The sequence below is a fragment of the Ceratotherium simum genome, chromosome 8 (assembly GCF_057802395.1).
Source record: "Ceratotherium simum simum isolate JZ-2026a chromosome 8, ASM5780239v1, whole genome shotgun sequence".
In the NCBI taxonomy this organism is placed as follows: domain Eukaryota; kingdom Metazoa; phylum Chordata; class Mammalia; order Perissodactyla; family Rhinocerotidae; genus Ceratotherium; species Ceratotherium simum.
In genome coordinates this window covers 75947652-75971813 of record NC_141907.1, presented here as the reverse complement: position 1 = coordinate 75971813, position 24162 = coordinate 75947652, and the positions used below count along the sequence as shown (strand labels likewise).

At 37.4% G+C, this 24162-nt stretch overlaps 1 protein-coding gene across 3 annotated transcripts in view; it reads right to left on the bottom strand.

Annotated features, from left to right (window-relative positions):
* GRID2 (glutamate ionotropic receptor delta type subunit 2) overlaps positions 1–4921 on the bottom strand; it is a 1475972-nt gene extending 1471051 nt beyond the window's left edge. For all 3 annotated transcript variants that reach the window (XM_087434598.1, XM_087434599.1, XM_004430960.3), the window contains exon 1: positions 4434–4921. In XM_087434598.1, coding sequence (XP_087290724.1) covers positions 4434–4521 — 88 coding nt within the window. In that variant the 5' untranslated portion in view covers positions 4522–4921. The remainder of the gene's footprint in view (positions 1–4433) is intronic.
* Positions 4922–24162: the final 19241 nt, after the last annotated feature.

Sequence of the window (24162 nt, the reverse complement as noted above, 5' to 3'; positions counted from 1 at the left end):
TTTTTATTTATATTTGAATTAAAATTTATAGGAGGTATTTATTGGATGTACACTTCACTTGGAGTAGAAAGCAAAGGTCCTTAGTGTAATAATTTATTAGTCATGTCATAGCTGATATCGTTGATTAATAACATTGTCTAACAATGCACATCTGAATTGTGTTTCAAATAACTGTATTAATGATACGGAAAAGAATAATAGCAAAATATACCCTTATCTTAAATTCAGAAGCCACTTAATACTTTCTAGAAGTTTACACTGTATATTATCCATACTTAGGGAACAAACCACTGTAAATAATAAAAGGATAATTTAAATCATAGAGAGATCTTATACAGTGCAAAGAGTCCTTGATGACTCCTGGGGGCTATCATCAACCAATGCAAATCACGTAGAGTTGAAAAAGAAACATTTTGGTAGAAGACACAGTACATCTTCTGGAAATGCTTTTATTACATTTTATATTTGATAAAAACAGTCCTCTGTGCAGAAGTAATGAAAACTGATGTTTTATATCTACCATCTATTATTATTTTTAATGTGGTCATACATTTTATTCACCCACCAATTTTGTACTTTAATTGGAACTTTCTCACAATGAAAATATTCTGTGAATTGTCTTAGCCTTCTCAAACATGTCATATTTGATGATTATGATCTCAGAGAATAAAGTATCATTTGCTGATGAGAAAAACATGAATAAATGCTTTGTTTCTATTCCCTGCTGGCATAAGGTATTTTACTAAGACTGATAACCACAAAAACATGCTAGAGATTTTTGTAATATATAAATAAGTACACTGTTTGAGTGGTCCCTTGTTAGAGATACATAACTGAGGACAGCTCATTTCCATCAGTTCTCTGAGCACAGGAACCAGATAAAGAAATGAGCATACATTAAACTGTTAAAACACGAGATCCTCCATATTAGATATGAAACAAAACACAAACTGTGCAGTTGACTGGAAATTCCACCTAATCCCTGCTTAATTAAAGCAGTGCTCTACAATCCTGTGGTGTTGAGGGAGTAGAGTGTGGGACAACTGATGTATGAAGAAAATAGCAGTCAGCATGGCTAATCTCAAAGACTTGGGAGCTTTCTAGCTACATAAATCAGAGCGACTTCTGAATAGCCTCATAAAACACAGTATCATTGCCATTCCACTCACGACTTTTTGGTTCTTCCTACAGCATGCAGATCATTAGGAAACTTCTAAGCAATCAAGTAATGTAGGTCTGATGAAATTACTCAATCAACGCACAGGCTCAAAGTAGAAGCGTAATTCAAAATTGCATAGTTTTTATATGTCAAAAGAGCTTTTTTCCAGGGAGGCAAAGAAGATCACAATGGAGGTGATTCATTTCTAAATACTGTGTGTGTGTACGTGTGTGTGCATGTGTATTAAACAAGTGTATGTAATTATCAAAATCTTTAAAATATGATTTAACAGAAAATCAAAGTAATTACAATATTAGTGGACTTTTGACTGAAATACATACATTTCCATTTCAATCATTAGAGTTTAACCATTATATCTCATCATTGCAGTGAGCTAATGTGTTTAATAAAACTATTAGAGTTTAAAATACCTAATTGATATTAAACTACCTGCATGAAGTGGGAACAGAGAGAAAGAAAGAAGGATGGAGAGACTTTTCATACATATCATTTGGTTCAATACCAAAAGGATTCAATACTTAAGGAAACTATTAGAGCAGGGTCTTTTTATCTTTCCAGCTTGCCTGTACTACACACTGCAGCTACTTTTTATTTGAAGACATCACATGAGGCTGGGAAAACCTTTCATTTCTGCATCTCTCTTTTTATCTCTAGAGTCGAAATATTCACTTTCCCTCCAGTTTCATCACTTTTATCCCTTTAGTCCTGAAATCATACATTTGCCAGAAGCATATTTCTCACATTAAATATTTAAATGAAGGCAATCACCTCCTGAAGATAATTAATTCTCTTTTCCCATCCAACCAAGTAAGTAAACTGATCCAATAACTATTAACTGGTGACAAAATTTTTTAACGGGCACTCAGTTTTGAATTTATTATACTTTGGCTGGGGTGGGGGTGGAAGGGGGAGAGGTTTTAACCTCTGAAGTACACACAAATTAGTCTTGGTCATTTTTTTTTTTTAATTTAGGAGGTAACATTTTTCAGTATATTATAAAAGATATGAAGCATTTGAAACAATCATCCATTTGCTAGCTTCATGGCAATATTAGGTAGTCTATAGAAGAAGATAATCTTGTCTAATGTACTAATTGCATTCAAATCAAATTAATTGTCTGAGAAGTAACTATTTCTTTTAGTAGGATATACACAGTTAATGCATACAACCAGCTTTCTAAAGAAATCTATAATTTGTACACACTTTTTTTTTGGTCTGGTTATAAATAAGCCATGTCACACTGACAGACAACAGAACGCAAAGGAAAAAAACACAACAGTTGTGTTCTATTTTGAAACAAATGCCCAGACTGCATTGCAAAATAGTATTCATCTGGCAAAGGACAGCAAGAGCTGTAGGTGTTTGCAAATAATGTATTTATCGTGTAAACCACAGAATAAGCAATAAAATAAGCATTTATCCACAAGCTTTCCCTCCTGCGCGATGAGGAGCATAAGGCAGAAAGCCCTAATCATAAAATGAATGTACAGTAAGATGACAATATATATCTGCATTCCCGCTCCGGTCCTTTACAGCTGGACATAAATGCACGTCATTTCTTTAAGAGGAGCACAGTTCATTTCTGAACTCTATCGGAACGTTACTGAACCCCTCAATGAGACCATAATTTCTCCCTGAAAAGTTCTGAACCCATAGGCACTGTTAGCCCCCAGGCAAAACGTGACCTAGCAGACAAGCCATCTACTGCTTAATTTACTTAACGCAAAAGTGCAAGGTTTTCTGAATCCTGACTTCATTACCCCTTGCACAGAGACATATATGGTTCTATTGATATAAGTGACAGAGAATGGCAGACATGTTGACAAAGACAGCCTCTGAGACCAAGAGAGGGAGTCCCTGGAGCAGAGCGGCTGGCCACTGTGGGCGCGTACACCAGGTAGAAGCCCCTCGCTTGGGCAGGCACAACCGCCACTTGCAGCGAGTGCCCCTTCCAGGAGAGAGAGAGAGAGTGTGTGCGTGTGTACGTGTGTACGTGTGTGTGTGTGTGTGTGTTGCATGGGGGAGGGGTAAGGGGACAGAAAGGGAAGATGCTGCGACCCATCTGTCGGCTCAATTTGCAGAACATCAAGCCAAAAGTCGAGTGCCCAGAAAAATTCCCCAAGAAAGGCCTCCCTTCAGCCCGGTAACTGAACCTTGCTGGTCCGCGGACGTGAATTTCCGAAAAGGAAATCGTCGCATTAACACAGACAAGGCTGCAAAAGCCCGTCTCCGCTCAGCTCTCACGGATTAGCAAGTGAGAGGAGTTGGAGCCTGAAGCTGCGAGCGCTGTGCATGATAATGACACGCAGCCCCCCCACCCCGCCACCCCGCCGGGGCCAGTCCCGGCCCGTCTGGTTGCCAATAGGTGGGGCCACGAGCATCTCGCAGCCAGCTCGGCCGTCCTTCCCGGAGTGAAGGCCGGAGCCCCAGCGCCTCTGCTCTTAGTCTTGCGCCGCAACTCAGTTGAGTGCGAGGCGAGACGAGGCAGGTGTCTGCCAGGCAGCCCCCGAGGGCCGCGCGCGCGCGCGTGGGCTCCCCGCCTTTCGCTAGCGCCCCGGGGTCGGGGTGGCCGCCGCGCCAGGCCCAGGGAGCCTGTGCGAGGCAGTGAGGCGCGCGGCTCCCAGTCCTCGGCCACACGGCCGCCAGCCCCTCCCGCGACCGTCGCGGCGACTCAGCGCGAGTACCGCAAAGCCAAGAGGACGGGAAGAGGAGAGGGAGGCTGGGGGCGCACCCAGCACCCCGTCAGCATCGCACAACGCTGCGGCGAACGCAGCCCGCTCACGTTGCAAAACCACCTGTTCGATCCGAAGGGAGCTCCCCCCCACCTCCCACCCCAGTTCTTTCCGCCTCACAGGTGACACCTCCTCTGTTCCTCCAAGGATAATTTTTAAAAATGGAGCAAATGTACATCCGGGAAAGAATATGGAAGGTAGAGTCGATGAAACTTCCTTTCCCCACACACTTAGCATCCCCCCGCACGCCCCGGCACACACGCACACGGAGGTAAACTCGAGACCCCCACGCATCCAGCCCACACTCCACGATTCGCCGCGAAACAACAGCCCAAGTGAAGGCTCGAGCATCCACATCCTGCCAGAAAACTGAGCAAGTGCGAGGGAAGGGGAGCGGGAAGGGGCAATGAACTGAAGCCACTGCCAACAAGCTACACAGAGGGCGGCGAGGGGGAAGCAAAGGGAAACACTGCGAACCGAAATGGTAAAAGTACCCACGGGCAGCACCAGCCCTTTCTTACCGATGTGAATGATCGAATCCGCATTCGCCGAGTCCCAGGTTCGAGACCACCAGACGGACAAAACCAACAGCAAAGGGAAAACTTCCATCTCCTCCTATGCTGATTCTCTTTTAGGATGGATTTTCTTTCAGTTTTTTTTTTAACCAGTCCAAAGAGTTTGAGGTCACGAGGGATAGTTGAGCGCAGCTTTTTCTTTTATTCTCAATTTCTATTGCCAGAGCAAAGCTTTTAATCGTCGCTGAGGAAAGCAGAGCGAATAAGAGAAAGAGCCCAGCCCGAGGAAACCTCCTTCGCAAAGCCGTGTCACTTGGAGGAGAATTTTGGCATCGCCAGAGTTGTTTGCAGTTTGGCTTTTTAAAAATGTATCCAGTCTCGGCTGGTCTCGGGCAGGGGGAGAGGCTGAGCTCAGACCAGCCCCATCGCTGCGCCGGGGCCGCGGGGCTCCGGTCCCAGCTCCACCGCAACTTCCAACAGACCACCCCCACCCTCACGCCGGATGTTCCCCTCCCCCTCCCCCAACCAAAAAAGCCCCCCACCCCCGCCCAACGGCCCGCAGAGAATCACTTGTCTTCGCTGCCAAAATAAAATGTAAGTGCAGAGGAAAGGTTAAGAGATTCCAAGCGGAGCAGCCAGATTCCAGCAGGGAGAGGAAAAAAGCCCTCTCCAAGAGTGGTTGTAAAAGTGAACTTCAAGGTAATGCAGATAGTAATGCAGAGAAAATCCCTTTCTGCGCGAGGCGGGGAGCGGAGCTCGGCGAGGCGGCCCGGGGAGCCGGTTCGCTCCGGTGCGGTGGCGGGGGAGTTGCGCCGGGCGCGAGCGGCGGCGCCGGGCGGCGGAGGGAAGCCGCCGAGGGCTGCAGGATGCTTGTGGAGCGGCTCGCCTGGCGGGATGCAGGAAGCCAGCAAGGAGCGAGCCTGGCAGCTTCAGCACTCGCCTCACGTTGCCTAGAAATGGATCACCTAGGAGAGCGAGCTAGCCCGCGAGAGAGCGGTGCTGTCAGGCGGAGAGAGGGGGAAACCGAGAGAGGAAGAGCTTCTCTCTAATAACCACCTCCTCCCCCTATCTGCAATACAAGGGAGAAACAAAATAGTGCTCTCATTTCCCTTGGAATCTTCAACCGGGACTGAGAAAAAGGCAGGACTGGAAGAGAAAAGACGTTGAAGCCTTTTTTTTTTTTTTTTTACGAGGTTAAAGGCAACCTAAAAAAGCCACCCCACTTATTTAACCTTGCTATTGCTTTTCTCCAGGTATCAGACTTTTTCTCGTCTTTGCCTGGAATTAGTCACGTTGCTTAAAAACAAATTAGGGCCACCTGGTCACTAAGGGAAAAAGAGACCTAGAAAGCTTTTAATGAGATTTCAATTATGAAGTTATAAAAAGGAGAGGACGTGCTAATTACCTTTTGTACAGTGATTTTTTTTTTTCTGTCTCCAGTGTATTTCGTAAGCAGTCAGGATAGAGAAATAAAGAAAATCTTGAAGTAAAAAAATAATAAGTAAAAGAGAAATGCTTCAGTGAAACATTTGATCAAAATATTACGTTGAGTAGCTTGATAACGGACCTGTATACTGTATATAAATTCAGAATGAAGAAGTTGGTTGTTCCTCCATGGAAAGAGCTGAGAAAGTACTGAACGACAGCCTCCCAGTCCCGGAATGAAAGGATTTTCTGCAAGCTTATGCTTTAAAGTAAAATCCTCACGATTGTGACTGCCTTTCTTCTAATGATTGACTTATATCCAGTCTGGCCTCATTTTAGGCTGGAGATTTGTTAACACAACCAAGTGACTAGATGAGGCCAGGTATTAACGAACCTAATATTATTTCAGTTATAATTGGAATCCTTTGGGAATGTTGCCACTTGGGATGTATGGATGTCAAACTCCTCAAACAACCTTTCAGAGCCCTCCCTTACCTCCAAATTTGGCAGATCTCTTTTATTCTGACTCTCTTACTGGAGCCCTCTCTCTAGCCTGGTGAAGTAGGCTACTGTTTCTCCAAACACAATTGTTATGTTCTCACCTCTGTGAAATACCTTCTTTCATTCATCTTGTGTATTTTTGCTCTGAACATTCCAGAAAATGTTGTGCTGCCATATTGTTATGATTCTGTTGGAAGGCATCAATTCATCCTCCCAACCTCTCTCCTCTGCCGCTTCAAGGTTTGGTTCAAATGTTTCCCATGAAGTCATGTCCCATCCCTTAATATGGAATAAACTCGTCCTTCTTCTGTGCTCTCATAGCACACTCTACCTTTGTATTCTAGTTAGATGGGACTACTTTTGAATCAGATGGCTGCCTTGAGAGTGAGGACCGTCGCTTATTCACATTTTGTTCCCTGCAGCATTTTACATAGAGCCCCTTTTTTGACTTGAATTTCATCACTTCCTTCTGAATCTGGAATAAATCAGTGCTTCCAAGAGGCCATCACTGATTAATTCCTCTCCGTTTTGATCATTCCTGTATCTCTTTTTTCTGTTGGTACACGTGGACTCAATATTGATTGTGTTAATGTTGTTGTTCATGTCACTTTACCTTTTAAAGGGTTCTGTTGTGATTTCATGGATTATATTTTGTTGTTACAGATAATGAAGTCTTTGAAAGAAGGGATATATCTCCCCATAGCTTGCTTCTGTCATATTATTCACAAGGGCATTTAAAAAATTGATGAGTCACTATGTGCTCTATCAAGAAAAAAAATTGTGAAATAACCATTAACATGAAAAGAACACTATAATATCTTAGAATCAGAGAACTAGGAGGAACTTCAAAACATTAGCTGGCCCAGTCCTGGCTTAATAAATGTCATTCCTGGAGATAGCTAAATATAGTGATTCGTACTGTCTTCTCTCTTGGAAATCTGTTCTAGTGTATTATGAGCAAAACGTTTTCATTATTCCCAAATCCTCCCATTTAGTGGTTCTCAAAGGTAGCTTCACTTTGGAATAACCTGGGAAATTCTTTCAAAAAGATCACTTCAAGCTAATTTAATCAAAATATCTGTGTTTGGGGCCTGGCCAATATTTTTTAAAACTTCTATAGGTGACTCTAATGTGAAGCCATAGTTCAGAACCACTCTTATAATACTCAAACATTTAAATGAGTCTGAGTGACACATCACAAAAAACTATAAAGGCATCAAAATGACCATTTCTGACAATCAGAAGAGATAATAGAACCATGAGATGTAGCTTTCCAAAAATAACACAAGAAAATTAATGCAAAATTAAAGCATAACAGTGGCTTATTGATTTTCAATTTAAGAATATCAATAAATCTTTTCACTGTGCAAATAATTTCTATACTCAGTAAGTCCTAATTAATGGTTTTTGTATGGAATATGAGTTTAAGCACATTTTAAAATTATATGTTAACTATATTTCCTACTATTTTAGAAAAATTGCATATTGTGATATAATATTTAGTTATCTGGATACAAAAGTTTTTGATGTGTAAGTTACATGTTAAGTTCCAGAGGGGAAAAAATAACAAATTCACTGGTTGTACTTTCATATAGGCTTTTTATGAAGGCTATCTGTTAGCCATATGGAAGTGGCTGATGCAGCTGACTGGCTGAACTGAAATTCAAAACTTTGTGACATTCTAGCATATTTTTTTAGGAAAAAGTAGCTTTCATTCACTAAAGTTTTATAACCAATGGTTAATTTTTTGGACTAAAAATGTCAATGAGCCACGATTCATGAATTTATTCTTCCTCTGTGGAGACAGTCACTTCATTCAGGCATTAGTTTTAATATGAACATCAATAATTTGAAGAAATGGTAGATAATCTAAACAGCTTTAAGATGTAAAGTATAATGACTATTTTTTTAAAGAAAACAGAATTTGGGAGAAATACTAATTTGCATTGTTACAGGGGACGTTCAAGTGCAAACTCCTTTAATGGTATACAATGTACTGTGTGTAAAGAAAGTAACATAATGGAAATCCTTGCAACATATAATTCTTTCATTTTCACTTAAAAAAATATTAAGAATTCCAATGTCTGAACTTTAAAAATCAGCTGCTCACTGAATGTTATAATGGCAATAAGTCAACTTACATTAGTCAGTTTTAAAGAACTCTTCAATAATATTCATGACTCAAGAGATTTATTTTGTTTTATTATAAAAATCTGTAAATTTATGAGATGGCCTACTTGAAAATTAGGGAGAAAAGTTAGCTTTTTATCAGAGAAAAAAATGGAATAAAATGCATTTTGATCATTATTTCTAATTAGCTACAATTGTATCATTAGTATTATAAATATGGTTAGCCACACAAAAGACTGTAAGTATATTACAACTTTAACATGAATATGAAAGGAAAACTACAAGAGGGCAGTGACTGACCACCTATATATTAAAGCAGTAACAAACTATGGCTGTAAAATTATAATTGAAATGTTCATTTGCAGAAGTAAAAAACATAAATTCTTTTTGTTTGAGGGGCTGCAAAGGCAACTTTTATACTTAGGAGATCAAAGAAATTCAGAGTTCAATGGGACTTTAGGGCTTTTCTTACTCAATGCCTGGTTTTCTAGAAGAGGATGAGAAATTGAGTGCCAGAAGTTGTGCTGATATTTGTTGAAAGACTTGAACTTAGAAAACACATTTTTGACTTAAATATGTTTCAAGAAAATCATTAAATTACATATTCCTATATAACATATTCACATTGGGTATACTATGTCCTTTTTTTCTTTTTTTTCAGATCCACCTTGCACTGACTCACCACTTTCTACTCTGTCAACTATTTTATTTGTGACGCTAGTGCAAATTTTATCCTTGGTGATAGGTGATATCCCCTTCCTTCCTTCCTTCCTTCCTTCCTTCCTTTCTTCCTTCCTTCCACATTAAGCTCTTAAGCTCTTCCTCCCTTTCAAAACTTTTGCTAAATCTGTAAAGCTGCCCTGTCAGGGTACTGTCATATTTTCTTCTAACTCAATGAGATATAAATTCCAACCAAATTCTACAACTAGATTGATTCATTTTTTTTTAATATGAGCGCTTTACCAAACTCATCTATTATTAAAGTTAATTCAAGTCAAAACTTTGAATTTCAAAGCTTTTTCACTGTCCAAACATTAGCCATGATACTGAACATTTAGGGGCAAGAATTCAGTTACATATATGAGTGGACCTCTTTTAGTTTAGACCTCTTATCTCTTCTGTCAGGATGTTGATGTGGAATTTTAAGTGGAATATTAATAAACATCAAGCAATTGGTAGATGGAGGTCAAATGATGACTTGAAACCCAATAGGGACACTTTATTGAGATTGGCCCCTCACTACATTATATCCTGTCCCCACAAGATGGCAGCCATGCTTGATGTAGATTTAATCAGCTTATTTTTCAAATGTCTCAATACTTAACAGTTTACCAGAGTATTATCAACCCATGTTAATCGAATGACTATTTTTAAGCAAATGATATTTTAAGTGATTTTTTTTTTAAGTAACTTGATTTGCTGAAGTTTTGTTTCTTCTAAAACTTTCACATGGGAATAAAAAAATATCTATTATTGTGTTCTTATCATATCTGCTTTATTCATATCTTCTCTGATTTCATCAGTTACTTAGGAATTAAATATCAATAGAACAATCTTTAATAATATGCCACTCATTCCTATGTTAAAGTGTAATTAGAACACTGTGAGGTTATTATGTGATTCAAAATTTGGTATAAATATTAAAGTTTCAAAAATTAGGTTAATTTAACTATTTGCTTTTTCTAAAGAAAAAATATTTTATATATCTTTAGTTAAGAAATTGCAGTTGGCCGTGGAATATAGAAATTTTCTATCAATTATATGATTGATCCTTCTGGTATGGCGTATCAGTTGAGGCAAATACCTGACAAATAGGTCAAAAGCAAAAAGAAATGCATGATGCCAACTATAGTGAGTATCAATTATTATTTGACCCTTAAAAATCAGATTTTATCATCTTCCCGTGAGTAACTATTTTAATTCTGAAATTAACTATTTATTTTGAAACATATTTCTCTAGGCACATAAGCAGCTCAGATACAAAGCGTGCTTGTGCAGTATGCTGCAGACAAAAAACTATACATTTTAGTTTAAAATATATTGGATTTCATAGCAGCAGATATCATGGGGAAATCAGAGAAACATATGCTTGGTCAATATTCAGTCATTTACACACATATACACATATTGGCTTTAGAGGAGTTTTCAAAGTAGTGATAAAACTTTATAAACATCGAATTTGACTTCTCAGTGAGTAGGGTACATAATCAGTATAGACTCTAATAGAATAAATTTCTTATTCCTCATTATCCTGCAAATTGGTGGTGAATCTAAGTGTTTAACTGATTATGAATAAATGAGTAAACTAATAAGTCAATGAAAGGATACAAATGAAAATTTTTAAATATTGTGGAACATGACTCATGCAGCATAAGGCAAGAGCATCTTGACTTACTCCAAAATAAACAGATTACTGAGGTATCAGAGTGGTCTGTCCACAAGATTATTTCACCTATTTATCAGTCCCATCACTTACAACACACATAGGGGTTATCTGGTGTAGAAAAGATGGAAGACGTTTTGAAAGAGTTCTTTGGGAGAGGACAATAAAAATTATCTCAGCAACAGAAGCCCAAACATGAATCTCTGCCCAAATTTAACTTGACTTATTTGCAGTATAGTTTATATGACTAAAGAGAATGCAGGGGGTGAAAAACTGAATTTTATATTAGATCTTATAGAATTTACCTAAAGTTTGCTAACATAAAATTAGTCATATTGTCAATACTTTGTTTCCTACCTTTATTTACACTTTGCTGCATTATCACATTTTTAAAATTTCATCAGGATAGAGTTGCACCATAAAGAATTAGACATAACAACATCAAAGCTGTGAAAATGAGACAATATTAAAAAAATGTTTAAATGCATATGCTGTTACAAATTTCTAAACCAGCGTTTCCTATATTTTGCTCTACAGAATACTTTGTTCTGAGGAAAAAAAGAGATTTAGTGGGCACATAAGATTGCAAAATTCTAGATAGAGTTTTCTTCACTTAGAGATGCATAGTGCACATTAACATATTAAAAACATGAAGAAGTCCTCTAGGAAACACATTATTAACCTGTATTTAACCCAGAATACCCCCAAACTTATATAACCTTCAATTCCCCTTCTTATACACAGAATGAAAATCCTTTGTTACACTGTTGCAATTCATTTTCTGTTTTCTAAAAATAAATTTTTTGGTTGTTTTCTGTTGTTTTTTTTTCTCCTCTGCTTGTGGTGTTTATAGTAGCCAGATTGCAAATCAGTAGGCTGGTCTATCTTATCTGGGAAGAGATTCTGTTTTCTGCTGTAATAGAAATTTCCTATATCTGTTTTAATTTTCTATGATGAAGGAAAATACATCACTCAGCAATAAACATGTTTTCTTTTTAAAATGCTGTATAGATTTCCATTTCTGCTCAGGATGTAGAAAGCCAAAGGAACATTGCTCTGATCCTAACAATAAGAAAATACTGGATGATATATAAAAATATAACTTTCCTTGAACCCATCAGAGCACAGAGGGTGGTGAGACAGCAAAGTAAACTAAGTTCCAAAGAGTGGCAAGCACCTCTAACACAAGATAGAACATAAAACTGCTTTACTTTGGCAGAGCACAGAGGAAGAACTGGCTACCATAGTAGCAGCTAAGAAGAAATCAGCAAAAATTTTAATAAATGCTTAAAGGTTGAATGTGGGGTAGCATAAGAGTTTAGAATAAATGGGAGCATCAGACACAATGGGAGTTTGCACTCACTCATATTCTTATTTCTATGAATCTGCACAAGGTGCTCATGGAAAAGAATGAGAGCAGGGCAGGACACCAGAAATACCCAGTAACTGCTACAGGCATGACGGAAGTGGGACAATCTCAAAATATGGCCCACTCCCCCCAGACCCTTCTCATTAGGAAGAAGAATACCTTAAGTTTCTGAGGAAGGCACAGCAAATGGTCTTGTAACCAGGGAGCTGGTAAAGATCCAATGCTTATGTAGAAGCAAAACTCATCAGCTTCTGGGGAAGGGTTAGTAAACTCTCCTTCCTGATACCAGGAATTAAGAAGAGATCATTGCTTCTGGGAGAGTGACAGAATCAAAATTGTCTGCTCCTGGGAGAGGGACAAGAAAATCTTTGTGGGTCACAATCCTGTGCCTATATGAAGCAGAGATATGCTACTGCTGGGAGCAAGGAGAGGCAAAAAGTATCTCTCCTGTTTAAGAAGCTCCACAGATACAAGTCTGAATATGGCTGTCATTGGGATGAGAGGAACAAGAATGATAACAAGGTTTCCTTCCTGACACTTGGACTCACAGGTGTTATCTAAGACTGAGCTGGCACCAGGAAAAACAAAAACTCGTTCCTGCCCTCACCATGAGCCTAGCATTGAGTAACAAGCAATACCACTGGTAGAGAGAAAAGAGTATGGAGAAAGACTTACTATTTGGCACAGTCATGCAATAGATTCTGAAAGCTGAGGATGCAGCAGAAAAACTGAGAAAACCCTCTGGCACCACAGGGCTCAGCCTAAGTACATGGTTCAGGCAGCCTATCACTGAAGGAATCAGAAGGGTAACAATATCAACAACAAAACCCAAACACAACAGAATAATTCACTATCATTGTTACAGAAGAAGAGTTGTATTCATATCCAGCTATAAATATTCTTTACCTCAGACTCTGTTTCAAAATTATTCTGAAAGTTCTAACTAATGCAGTAAGACAAAAAAGGAAATAAAAGGTATACAGATTGGGAAGGAAGAAATAAAACTTTGTTCCCAGATGCCATGACTCTTTATGTAGAATACCCAAAGAATCACAAGAAAGCCTCCTGGAACCAATAGGCAATTATAAACCAAGGTTGCAGGATACAAGGTTAATATACAAAAGTCAATTGCTTTTCTACGTACCAGCAGTGACCAAGTGGAATTTGAAATTCAAAACACAATACCATTTATATCAGCACCCAAAAAAGTGAAATACTTAGCTATAAATTTTTAAAAATGTACAAGTGCTATATGAGGAAAACTACAAAACTCTGATGAAACAAATCAAAAAATATCTAAATAAATGCAAATATAGTCCATGTTCCTGGATAGGAAGACTCAATATCATCAAAATGTCAGGTCTTCCCAACTTGATCTATAGATTCAATGCAATCTCAATCAAAAGCCCAGTAAGTTATTTTGAGAATATTGACAAAATAATTCTAAAGTTTATATGGAGATACAAAAGACCCAGAATAGCCAATACAGCACTGAAGGACATTGAAGAACAAAGGCAGAAGACTGACATTACTCGACTTTAAGACTTACTATAAAGCTACAGTAATCAAGAATGTGTGGTATTGGTGAAAGAACAAACAAATATAATATTGGAACTGAATAGAGAGCCTAGAAATAGACCCCCATAAGTATAGTCAATTGGTCTTTAACAAAGGAGCAAAGGCAATAAAATGGAGCAAAGACAGTCTCTTCAACAATTTTGCTGGAACAACCGGACAGCCACACGCAAAACAATGAATGTAGACACATTTCATGCTTCATATTAACTCAACATGAATCATAGACCTAAATGTAAAACATGAAAACATAAAACTCTTACATGGTAACATAGGAGAAAATCTAGATGATCTTGTGTATGGTAATGCTTTTTTAGATGCAACACCAAAGGCATATTCCATGAAAGAAATAATAGATGAGTTGGACTTTATTAAAATTAAAACTTCTGCTCTGTGCAAGACAATATCAAGAAAATTAGAAGGCAAGTCACAGACCAGGAGAAAATACTTGCAAAAGACATATCTTTTAAAGAACTGTTATTTAAAATATACAAAGAACGCTTAAAACTCAACAATAAGAGAATAAACAACCCAGTTTAAAAAAATGGACCAAAGACCTTAACAGACACCTTGCCAAAAAGATACACAGTTGGCAAATAAGCATACAAAGAGATGCTCCACATCATATGCGATCAGGGAAATGCAAATCAAAACAACAAGATACTACTACACACCTATTAGAATGGCCAAAATCCAAAACGCTGACAATGCCAAATTCTGGTGAATATGTGGAACAACAGGAACTCTCATTCATTGCTGGTGGGAATGCAAAATGGCACAGCCACTTTGGAAGGCACTTTGGTGGTTTCTTAAAAAAACTGAACATATTATTACCATAGGATCCAGCAATCATGCTCCTTGGTATTTACCCAAAGCAGAAGATAACTTATGTCTACACAAAAACTTGCACATAGTTGTTTATAGCAGCTTTATTAATAATTGTCAAAACTCAGAAGCAATCCTATCCTTCAATAGGTGAATGGATAAACTGTGGTACATCCAGACATTGGAGTATTATTTAGTGTTGAAAAGAAATAAGCTATCAAGCCAGGAAAAGACAAGTAGGAAACTTAAATGCATATTACTAAGTGAAAGAAGCCAATCTGAAAAGACTACATACTGTATGATCCCAACTATATGACATTCTGGAAAAGAGGAGACAATGGAGACAGTAAAAATATCAGTGGTTGCCAGGGAGTAGGTGGGGGAAGGGATGAATAGGGGTACCCAGATGAATTTTAGGGCGGTGAAACTACTCTGTATGATACCATAATTGTTGACACATGTCATTATACATTTGTCAAACTCATAGAATGTACAATTCTCAAAGTGAACCCTAATGTAAACTATGGACTTTGGGGGATTATGATGTGTCAATGTAGGGTCATATATTGTAACAAATATACCATTGTGGTGTGGGATGTTGATAGTGGCGGAGGTTGTGCATGTGTGGGGTAGGGAGTATATGGGAATTCTCTGTACTGTCCACTCAGTTTTGCTGTGAACCTCAACGTGCTCTAAGAAATAAAGTCTAGTAATAAAAAAATGGACAAAATATTTAAAGAGACACTTTACCAGAGAGAAGAATGGCAAATAATCACCAAAAATAAGTTCAATATTATTAGTAATTAGGGAAATGTAAATTAAAACAACAATTAGATATTTCTGTATGCCTATCAGAGTGGCTCAAATTTAAAAAAAACAGGGAGCACAGAAAGTGCTGGCAAAAATGTGGAGCAAATGGAAACGTCATATATTGCTGGTAGGAAGGCAGAGTGGTACAGCCACTTTGCAAAAGAAGTTTAGCAGTTTCTTATAAAGTTAAACATACAATTTCCATTAAACAGCAATTTCACTGTGTAGTTATCCAAAGGAATAAAAGCACTTGTTCAAAATTAGACCTCTGTACAAATATTTACAGCTGCTTTACATGTATTTGATCAAAACTGAAAACTCCAAATATTAAAAAACCAGTGAATAAATTATTATTCATCCACACAATATAATGCTATTCAGCAATAAAAAGGAACAAATTTCTAATACATGAAACATTGTGGTTGAATCTCAAAAGCAGATGCAAAGAAAAAGAAGCCAGACACAGAACGCTATATATTCTATGATCTATTGACATTCAGGAGAAGACAAAACTATAAAGACAGAAATCAGATCAGCGGTTTCCAGAGACTGGAAATGATAGGAGGAGATTATCTACAAAGGGGCATTAGGGAACTTTTGAGGGTGATAGAAATTCTTCTTAATGGTGTATAAACGTTCTGGTACCAATTCCCATGTTGGGGGGTGGTTCCCCGCATCAACAAGCAATTCTCAGGATGATAGCTGGGAGCTGGGTGTCCTACAATTCAACTCAATTCTGACATTATCCACCTGCAGATAGCATCAGATTCCACAGGTTAAGGGTTCAGTCTGACAAGATTGCCCCCAACACACTTCAGATGCCAGTTGCAAGCCCAAGTTACCTGTGCTTCTGACTGACTAGCTATAAATCAGAGGGTCCCAAGACCCCCTCCTCAGGTTCAATTAATTTGCTAGAGTGACTTACAGACCTCAGAGAAATATTTTACTTACTAGATCACCAGTTTATTATAAAAGGATATAACTCAGGTACAGCTAGACGGAAGAGATGCCTAGGGCAAAGTATGGGGAAAAGGTGGGGAGCTTTCATGCCACTCTTCCCAAATCTCCACGCATTCCCCAACCTGGAAGCTCTCCAAACCCTATCCTTTTGGCTATGAAGGCTATGAAGCCTATGAAGGCTTCATTACACGGTCGTGATTGATTAAATTGATTCATCCTCCAGCCCTCTCCCTTCCCTGGAGCTAGGGGGTGGGTACTGAAAGTTCCAACCTTCTAATCACATGATTAGTTCCCCTGGCAACCAGCCCCCATCCTTAGGTTACCTAAGAGCTTTCCAAAAATCACCTCATTAACATAACAAAAGACAAATTTATTGCTTCATCACAGGAAATTCCAAGGGTTTTAGGAGCTCTGTGCTAGGAATGGGATCAAAGACCAAATATATATTTCTTATTATAAATCACAATATCACAGGGTTATTATAGAACTGTATTGTAGGGGAGGAAAAATTTTCCTCTATTTTTCTAGGTTCTTTTGGCTGGTCTAATAATTAAACTGACATAAAACAGATTAATGGAGAAAAATAAATTTAACTACGTATGTATGGGAGCCCCATAAAAATATGAGACCCAAGGTTAAGTTGAGCAGTTGAGGCTTATACGCCATCCTGAGCTGAGAAATCCGATAGGGGCCTGGGGCTTCCAAGGAGAGGAGGGTAATTCACAGGACAATAAAGAGAGCAGATGTTTGCTAATTAGATGTTTGCCCTGCGATACAGATAGGTCATTCAGATAAAGTTCTCTCTGGTAACAGCCTTCTCTCTGAGCCAAGCCCCCTATCTAAATTCTTTTAGGCAGTTAAAGGAGAAGTAAAAGCTTTTTGGGTCTTGACGGACTTCAGCCCAAAGTAATCCACATGCCCAAGGGGCACATTTTGGGGTGGCATATTCTGCTCCCCTTCAGTATATATTTGTAGAAATCGTACATCTGGAAAGAGTAAGTTTATCTCCATGTAATTTACGCCTTAAGAAACCTGACTTTAAAAATGAAAACTCATGCCTTATCCTTCCTTGTAATATTCCAAACACTTGAGTGTGAGTTAAATGCCAAGTTAATTCAACAAACAACTGGCACAGTCCAACTAAATCAACAAACACTGCTTCTAGTGTAAGTTTGATTTATTGATTTTTTTCTTTCCTTAGTCTTGATTGATGTATCTTCCATATTTAGTTAATTTGATCTAATTTTCTACTTTTAATTTAGTAGAAAGGTCACTTCTTCAGAGGCTATTGAGCTTTCTAGAAAAATCTGAATTATCTAGATACCATCACTATCCTCCCTACTTTCCCCAACATAGAGCCACAGTAAAAGAAATGAAACATTTACTAAAACAACTTAATAAATCCCTTCATTAATTAAATAGGTTTAAAAACTGTCACAACTTTACTGAGTATTATAATGTGTTCTCAACGAATAAAGTCTTTAGCTTTCTCTTTTAACTTTAATTTACCACCAGTCCCAAGAGTCGTCAGAAAAAAAAGTTAACGTTAGTCATCTTCCAATTTTATTGCAGTTCAAATCATCAATCCTCCACACACATTTTGAAATAATGAACTTTGCCAATGATTTCAGGCCTGTGGAAGTAAGTGCTGGGTTAAATGAGCACATTATGCCCTACTCACAATTACCACATACAGAATTTACTGAGTTTCTGAAAAGGCAACTTGGAAATGTCTTATTACATGTTTATTATCACCAAATGAACATATGTTTTCAATTATGATCATACATTCATTTCTTCATAGTTGTGAAGGCTTAAGTTCCTTTCATGCTTCAATTGAAAAACTCCCATACCATCAAAATATCAAATGAATTAAAATGTTATAACCTGCCTGAAATATCATACTTTGATGCATTAAACATAGTTTCCTCTTTTTAGAATTTGATCCATATTTTTACCATGACAAACAGCATCATTATAGTTGACATTTTCCTTTTGCATAGTATTTCTATCATAAATTAAGAAAGAATCATTAGTTCCAATGATATGACAAGAAGGAAACAACAAACATAATAAGTTATTTGTAATGGTTTTAGAAAGAAATTTAATAAGGAAGACATTGTTTTTTCAGTAACCATAGTAAAAGAGTAATCTTTTTCCCCATTGGAATGATTAAATTTCCAAACTAACATTCTCAAATCCCACAGAGAAATAGTTCTACAGCCTTATAAAATAGCACATTTTAATTTCTTGTACTGATTTTTATGGACTAAACTAAATGTATTTTAAATATAGGTTAAAAAATAACAAACATTATTTAGAGTGAAAAATTATATCTTAAATGATGTTCCAGGTATAACTTTTATGTCTACCTTGCTTATAAAATTTTTCTTTAGTATAATTTGAATCCTTTTCATTTTGGTTTAGAATTGAAGTATTTATTCAATAAGGAAGGAATATTTTTCAAATGTTTGGCGATATGGATATTTAGGTTATAATTCCGATTCTGGTCTTTTCAGGCAAATAAATAATAGCTACCAAAAACTACAGGAAGAACTCTAAGCAATTCTTACCATATTTTTGACCAGTTGCTATAGATCAAAGAAGTGGCATTCACAGTTGAAATTGGTAATCATGGTAAATTATAGTATGCAATGAACAGATTCTCAGATTATGGGAGATACATTTTTCTCCCATCCTCTCCACTGAAGCAAGACTCTGCTGTTTAGGTGTTTCTCAGCGTATAAGGGTAAAATTACAAATATTCTATAATAAATTTAATGAATAAATATGTACAGAATGGCAATTGATTCATAAAATAATCCTTTTCAAAAGTAAAAGAAGATGAAAAGTTATTCATAAGATGATAAATAATTAAGCTGTCGACTATAGTATGATTACCAAAAATCAAAAAGTATGATAACGAACATCTAAGACAAATAAAAATGCTGTTACCTACCTGGACAAACGAAATACATTTGAAATGTAGGTATAGTGGTATGCTTACAAATCTTTAAAAAAAACTTTTTTTTTAGGGCAACAAATTCATCTAAATTTTGGCAAAATTTTCTGTTAAAAAATGAACAATTTTGATAATATTTAACTATTTTCTTCATCTCTTTATTAATCTCAAGATCTAAATATTTGTTGAAAAATAGAAACATGTACCAAGATTTCAACTTTATAATAAAGATAAATTGAAGCCTCTGCTTTTTCAAGGAGAGAGTGAGAGATTTCCCATCATTTGCATTTGTGGAATCATCAGTGACAAAAAGTCTAAGTTTTCCATTTCCTACCTGCAACCTACAGGGTAAAGAAAATCTTTGGAAAAGGGGACATTATATCTTTGGGAAGAAATCTCAGATACAACCTGGACAGTTTCCATTTGTCTTTATCTTCTTTTCCATGTAAAGTGGTCACTGGGATTCCAGACAGTATCTAAAATAGCATTATTAATTATTTTTTTAATCACTGAAATTCAGTGCTTAATTTTCTTCTTATTTGGAGGATTTGGGAATAAAATATTATACGTCAGAAGTAGAAAGTTCTGTTACACCTCTTCTACACTGCTCCATATGAGGGGATAGAATAAACCCTAAGGTGTGTGTGCACACAAACTCACTTTCTCTTTCTCTGTATTTTTCACATACACACACACAATTGCTTACTTCACTTGTAAAATTTTGCTTTTTCTTACACCTCCCCTTTTCTCTTTTACCTAAGAGCCTTCTTTGGTCCTATCTCAAATTTCAATAAGGCTTTAGAATTGTTAGTTTTCTCTTTTTTTTTTTTTTGTGAGGAGATCAGCCCTATGTTAACATCTGCCAATCCTCCTCTTTTTTTGCTGAGGAAGACTGGCCCCGGGCTAACATCCATGCCCATCTTCCTCCACTTTATATGGGACGCCACCACAGCATGGCTTGCCAAGCAGTGTGTCGGTGCCCGCCCGGGATCCGAATCAGCGAACCCCGGGGCCGTCGCAGCAGAGTGCGTGCACTTAACTGCTTGCGCCACCGGCCCGGCCCGGCCCCTAGTTTTCTCTTTTTGAAAAAGAAATTCATGATGCTACTTAAATATTTTGGAGACATTTAAAAACTAATAAAAAATGTGCACTTTAAAATAAATGTTGAAGTTGAATTATCAAAAGACATAGCAATCGTCTTAGGATCTTCAGATAGTGGGGTCACAGCAAATATTTTCTTATAACACAGAAATATTTTTTCCTATATTAAAGTTGTTCAAGGCAAGGATTAGAATTATTTTATTAACATAGTTAAAGCCCTATATTAAGTAAGAATGAATATGTACAGAAAAAGAAAAATACTAATCAAATTCTTTCAGATAAGGAAAGATATGCTAAAATATTAACTGTAGAAATTCTCTTTTTACTCGCAGTTTTAGGTATTAAAAATGTTAATTGAATCTATTTGGTATTCTCAAGTACCAGCTTCAATTTTAAAAAAGTGTCAGTATGTTATTGGACACTAATAATAAACCCTGAACTTTAAGAGTCAAAGCAATACGGAATATTTATTACTGAGAATGTTATCAGCACAATAGTAATATCATAAAATATAAAAACAAGTTTCTAAGTTTTATTAATGCACTAGTAGTGACATAGGATAGATTCCATTTCTACATACTGAAAAAAGTTGAATCCTGATGTAATTCACTAAAGTGGAAAATATTGGTTTACCTACCCAACATTTCTCATGTCAAATATACTTACATAATGATCAAACATTGAACCTCATTATTTAAATCACTTATGGTTAGATGAGCATAGCTGAAGAGCAATCATATGTATCTTTGAAAATTGTTACACATAAATTAAATAAAAGCAGACTTTGCTTCATTCTATCGGAAACAGAATAATACTCTTCATGTGTTTGCGTTTTATTCTTTTTCAATAGCCAGAGTTAACGCTAAGCGGAATCAAAGTTGGCAGGCATTTGCCATCTGATGGCCACACCCTGAAGCTCTGTTACCAGCTGGTTACTGCTGCTGATAGTCACTCATCCCATGGTCATTTTGTTGAGTAAAGTAATTATCTTCTCCTAAATGGAATCCAATCTCCCAAGACAAGTAATATAAATCTGAATTGGGTTTTTGATTCTTTGACCACCAGCTGAAAGCAACTCTCTTCAAAATTAAGAACCAGCAGAATTTTTGCTATTGTATTGTTAAGAAAATGATAAAACCAAAAAAAATTTCTAGAGCTAGGGAGGCAGACACAAATGGACCAGGGAGTAATTAGTTGTCAACGTGCAGGAGATGGGTATTTAAAAGGATATGGGAAAGTATCAAATATAAAATTTCTCTCTTTCTCAATTTTTCTAACACTAAAACTGTTGAAAAGTTAGGGTGAAGGTTTACACTGGGTTTGCAAATCAAATTAGTATAAAAGTCCCTATTCAATCCAGTCAGTTTGTTTACTTAGTGTGCCACGTTTAGAAACATAGATTAGGCTTTTATCTATCAATAATCGAGGATTTTAGGAGAAAAGCATCATGGTACTGTTATCTAGCACAACTTGAAAGCTCTGGACTTCTTGGGAAGCACAAATATCATATTCATCTGAAGAGTGAATGAAGAATAACGAGCTTTATAGCATTGGTCCAGGAAAAGTAGGTATTATATCTTCACGTCATCATGAAGGTTAACATCACCATGTTAACAAGCATGAGCTAGGTTCCTGGATGATAAAAGTGACCCTGTTGCTGCAGCTGACAGCCAACCAACTGGCCTACTTTTCAATGTGTGAAAAAATTTGCTTCATGTATTTGACCAGTTTTATGTTTGTTTTCTGAAGGAGGGCAAGTCTACTACCAGTTATGCTGCCATAGCCCAAAACAAGCAGAAGCCCTCATCTTTTTATCTATAGCCCCCCAAACCCCTACAGTTTAGGAGTTTGGGAGCGAGATGGAGGCATGTTAGCTGTGTATTATGTTGAAAATATAGGCACAATTCTTTTCTCTTTCCCAGTAGCCACACCTTTTAATGTGCCTTTGCAATTCCTCCCATCAAGAGGTATAATCTGTGCTAGTTTTGTGATGTGATTCAATCATAGGATGTCAGAAAAGTGATGTTATTCCAGCTATGAGAGCTAAGCTCAAGAGGTCGTGCACTAATCTGCTCCCTCTTTTGAAAACCTGCCATCATCATGTTATAAGCATGAGCTAGGCTTTTGGATAAGGAAAGTGACCCTGCCACCACAGCTGACAGTCAACCAGCCAGTGCACATGTGAATGAGGCCATCCTGAACCTGGCCAGCTCCCGGTCAATTTGCCAGCTGACCAAAGAGACATGAACAAACCCAGATAAAATAGGCTGGGCCTAGCCCAGATCACAAGGACTGCCCAGCTGACCCATAAGCTTGTGAACAATAATAAATAATTATTGCTTTGAGCCACTGTGCATTGGGATGGTTTATTATACAGTAATAGCTTACTAAAACAGTTATCATTTTGATTCTCTTAGTTGATATAAATAATTATTTTTTGGGGGCTAGCCCCGTGGCTTAGCAGTTAAGCGCAAGTGTTCCGCTGCTGGTGGCCTGGGTTTGGATCCCGGGCTTGCACCGACGCACCGCTTGTTGGGCCGTGCTGAGGTGGCATCCCACATACAGCAACTAGAAGGATGTGCAACTATGACATACAACTATCTACTGGTGCTTTGGGGAGAAAAAGGGCAAAAAAAGGAGGAGGATTGGCAATAGATATTAGCTCAGGGCTGATCTTCCTCACACAAAAACAATGATAATAATTACTTGTTAAGTGTTGATTTATCATGGGACATCTGAGTTTGCTCCAGTTTTATTTCATGCAGAGTTCTGACCTCTGAAGGGGATGGAATTTTCAAGGCTGTGTACCAGAGAAGAGAGACGACAAGTCTGGGTGGAGATTCAGCACAGGACCTTGTCCGAAAGCTGAACCTTCACAGTCTGACAGAGATCACTTGTTACAGGGTTATGCAGTGCTGGGAAATGTGGGTATTTCAAAACAGTTGGAGTATGAAAATCACACAGAGCACATCAGGTTCAGTTGAAGCCCCAGAAAGATCATGACTTAGGGGTAAATATCATCTATAAATAAAAGCAAGTCCTAAGACTAATTTTAAAACTCAGAACCATTTTAAAAGAACATGAAATAAGCCTAATAAAAACCAGAATCATCTGTCAGGAATTTAACTGCATTTCAAAATAAAATTCAACATGTTTTAAGGGAAGTGTGCTAATTCCAAAATCTTGTCATTTATCATCCACAATATCTAACATACAAACAGAAGTTTCTAGATATGTGAAGTGACAGGAAAGTATGAGCCACTTGTTAAGACAAAAAGAAGTAGTAATACACATGTGCACACACACACACACAAAGGCACACACATCACCTAGATATTAGAATTGGGAAAACCAATCCTATAGAGATTAAAAAGACAACAATGAAACATTATGAATACCAAAACTCATTCAAGAAGAAATAGAAAATCTGAAAAGCCTAATATGTATAAAAATGGAATTTTTTATCAAAAACCCTCCCACACCAGATGATTTTACTGGTAAGTTCTAGCAAATATTTAATTTAGAAATATTAGTCTTTCATAAACTTTTTAACAAAATATATGAAGAGGATATTTCTCAACTCGTTTTATGTGACCATAATAAGCCTGATGCTGAAATCTGACCAAGCCATTATAAGATATTTAACACATTCCTAATGAACATAGACATACAAGCTTGTCTAGAATATTAGCAA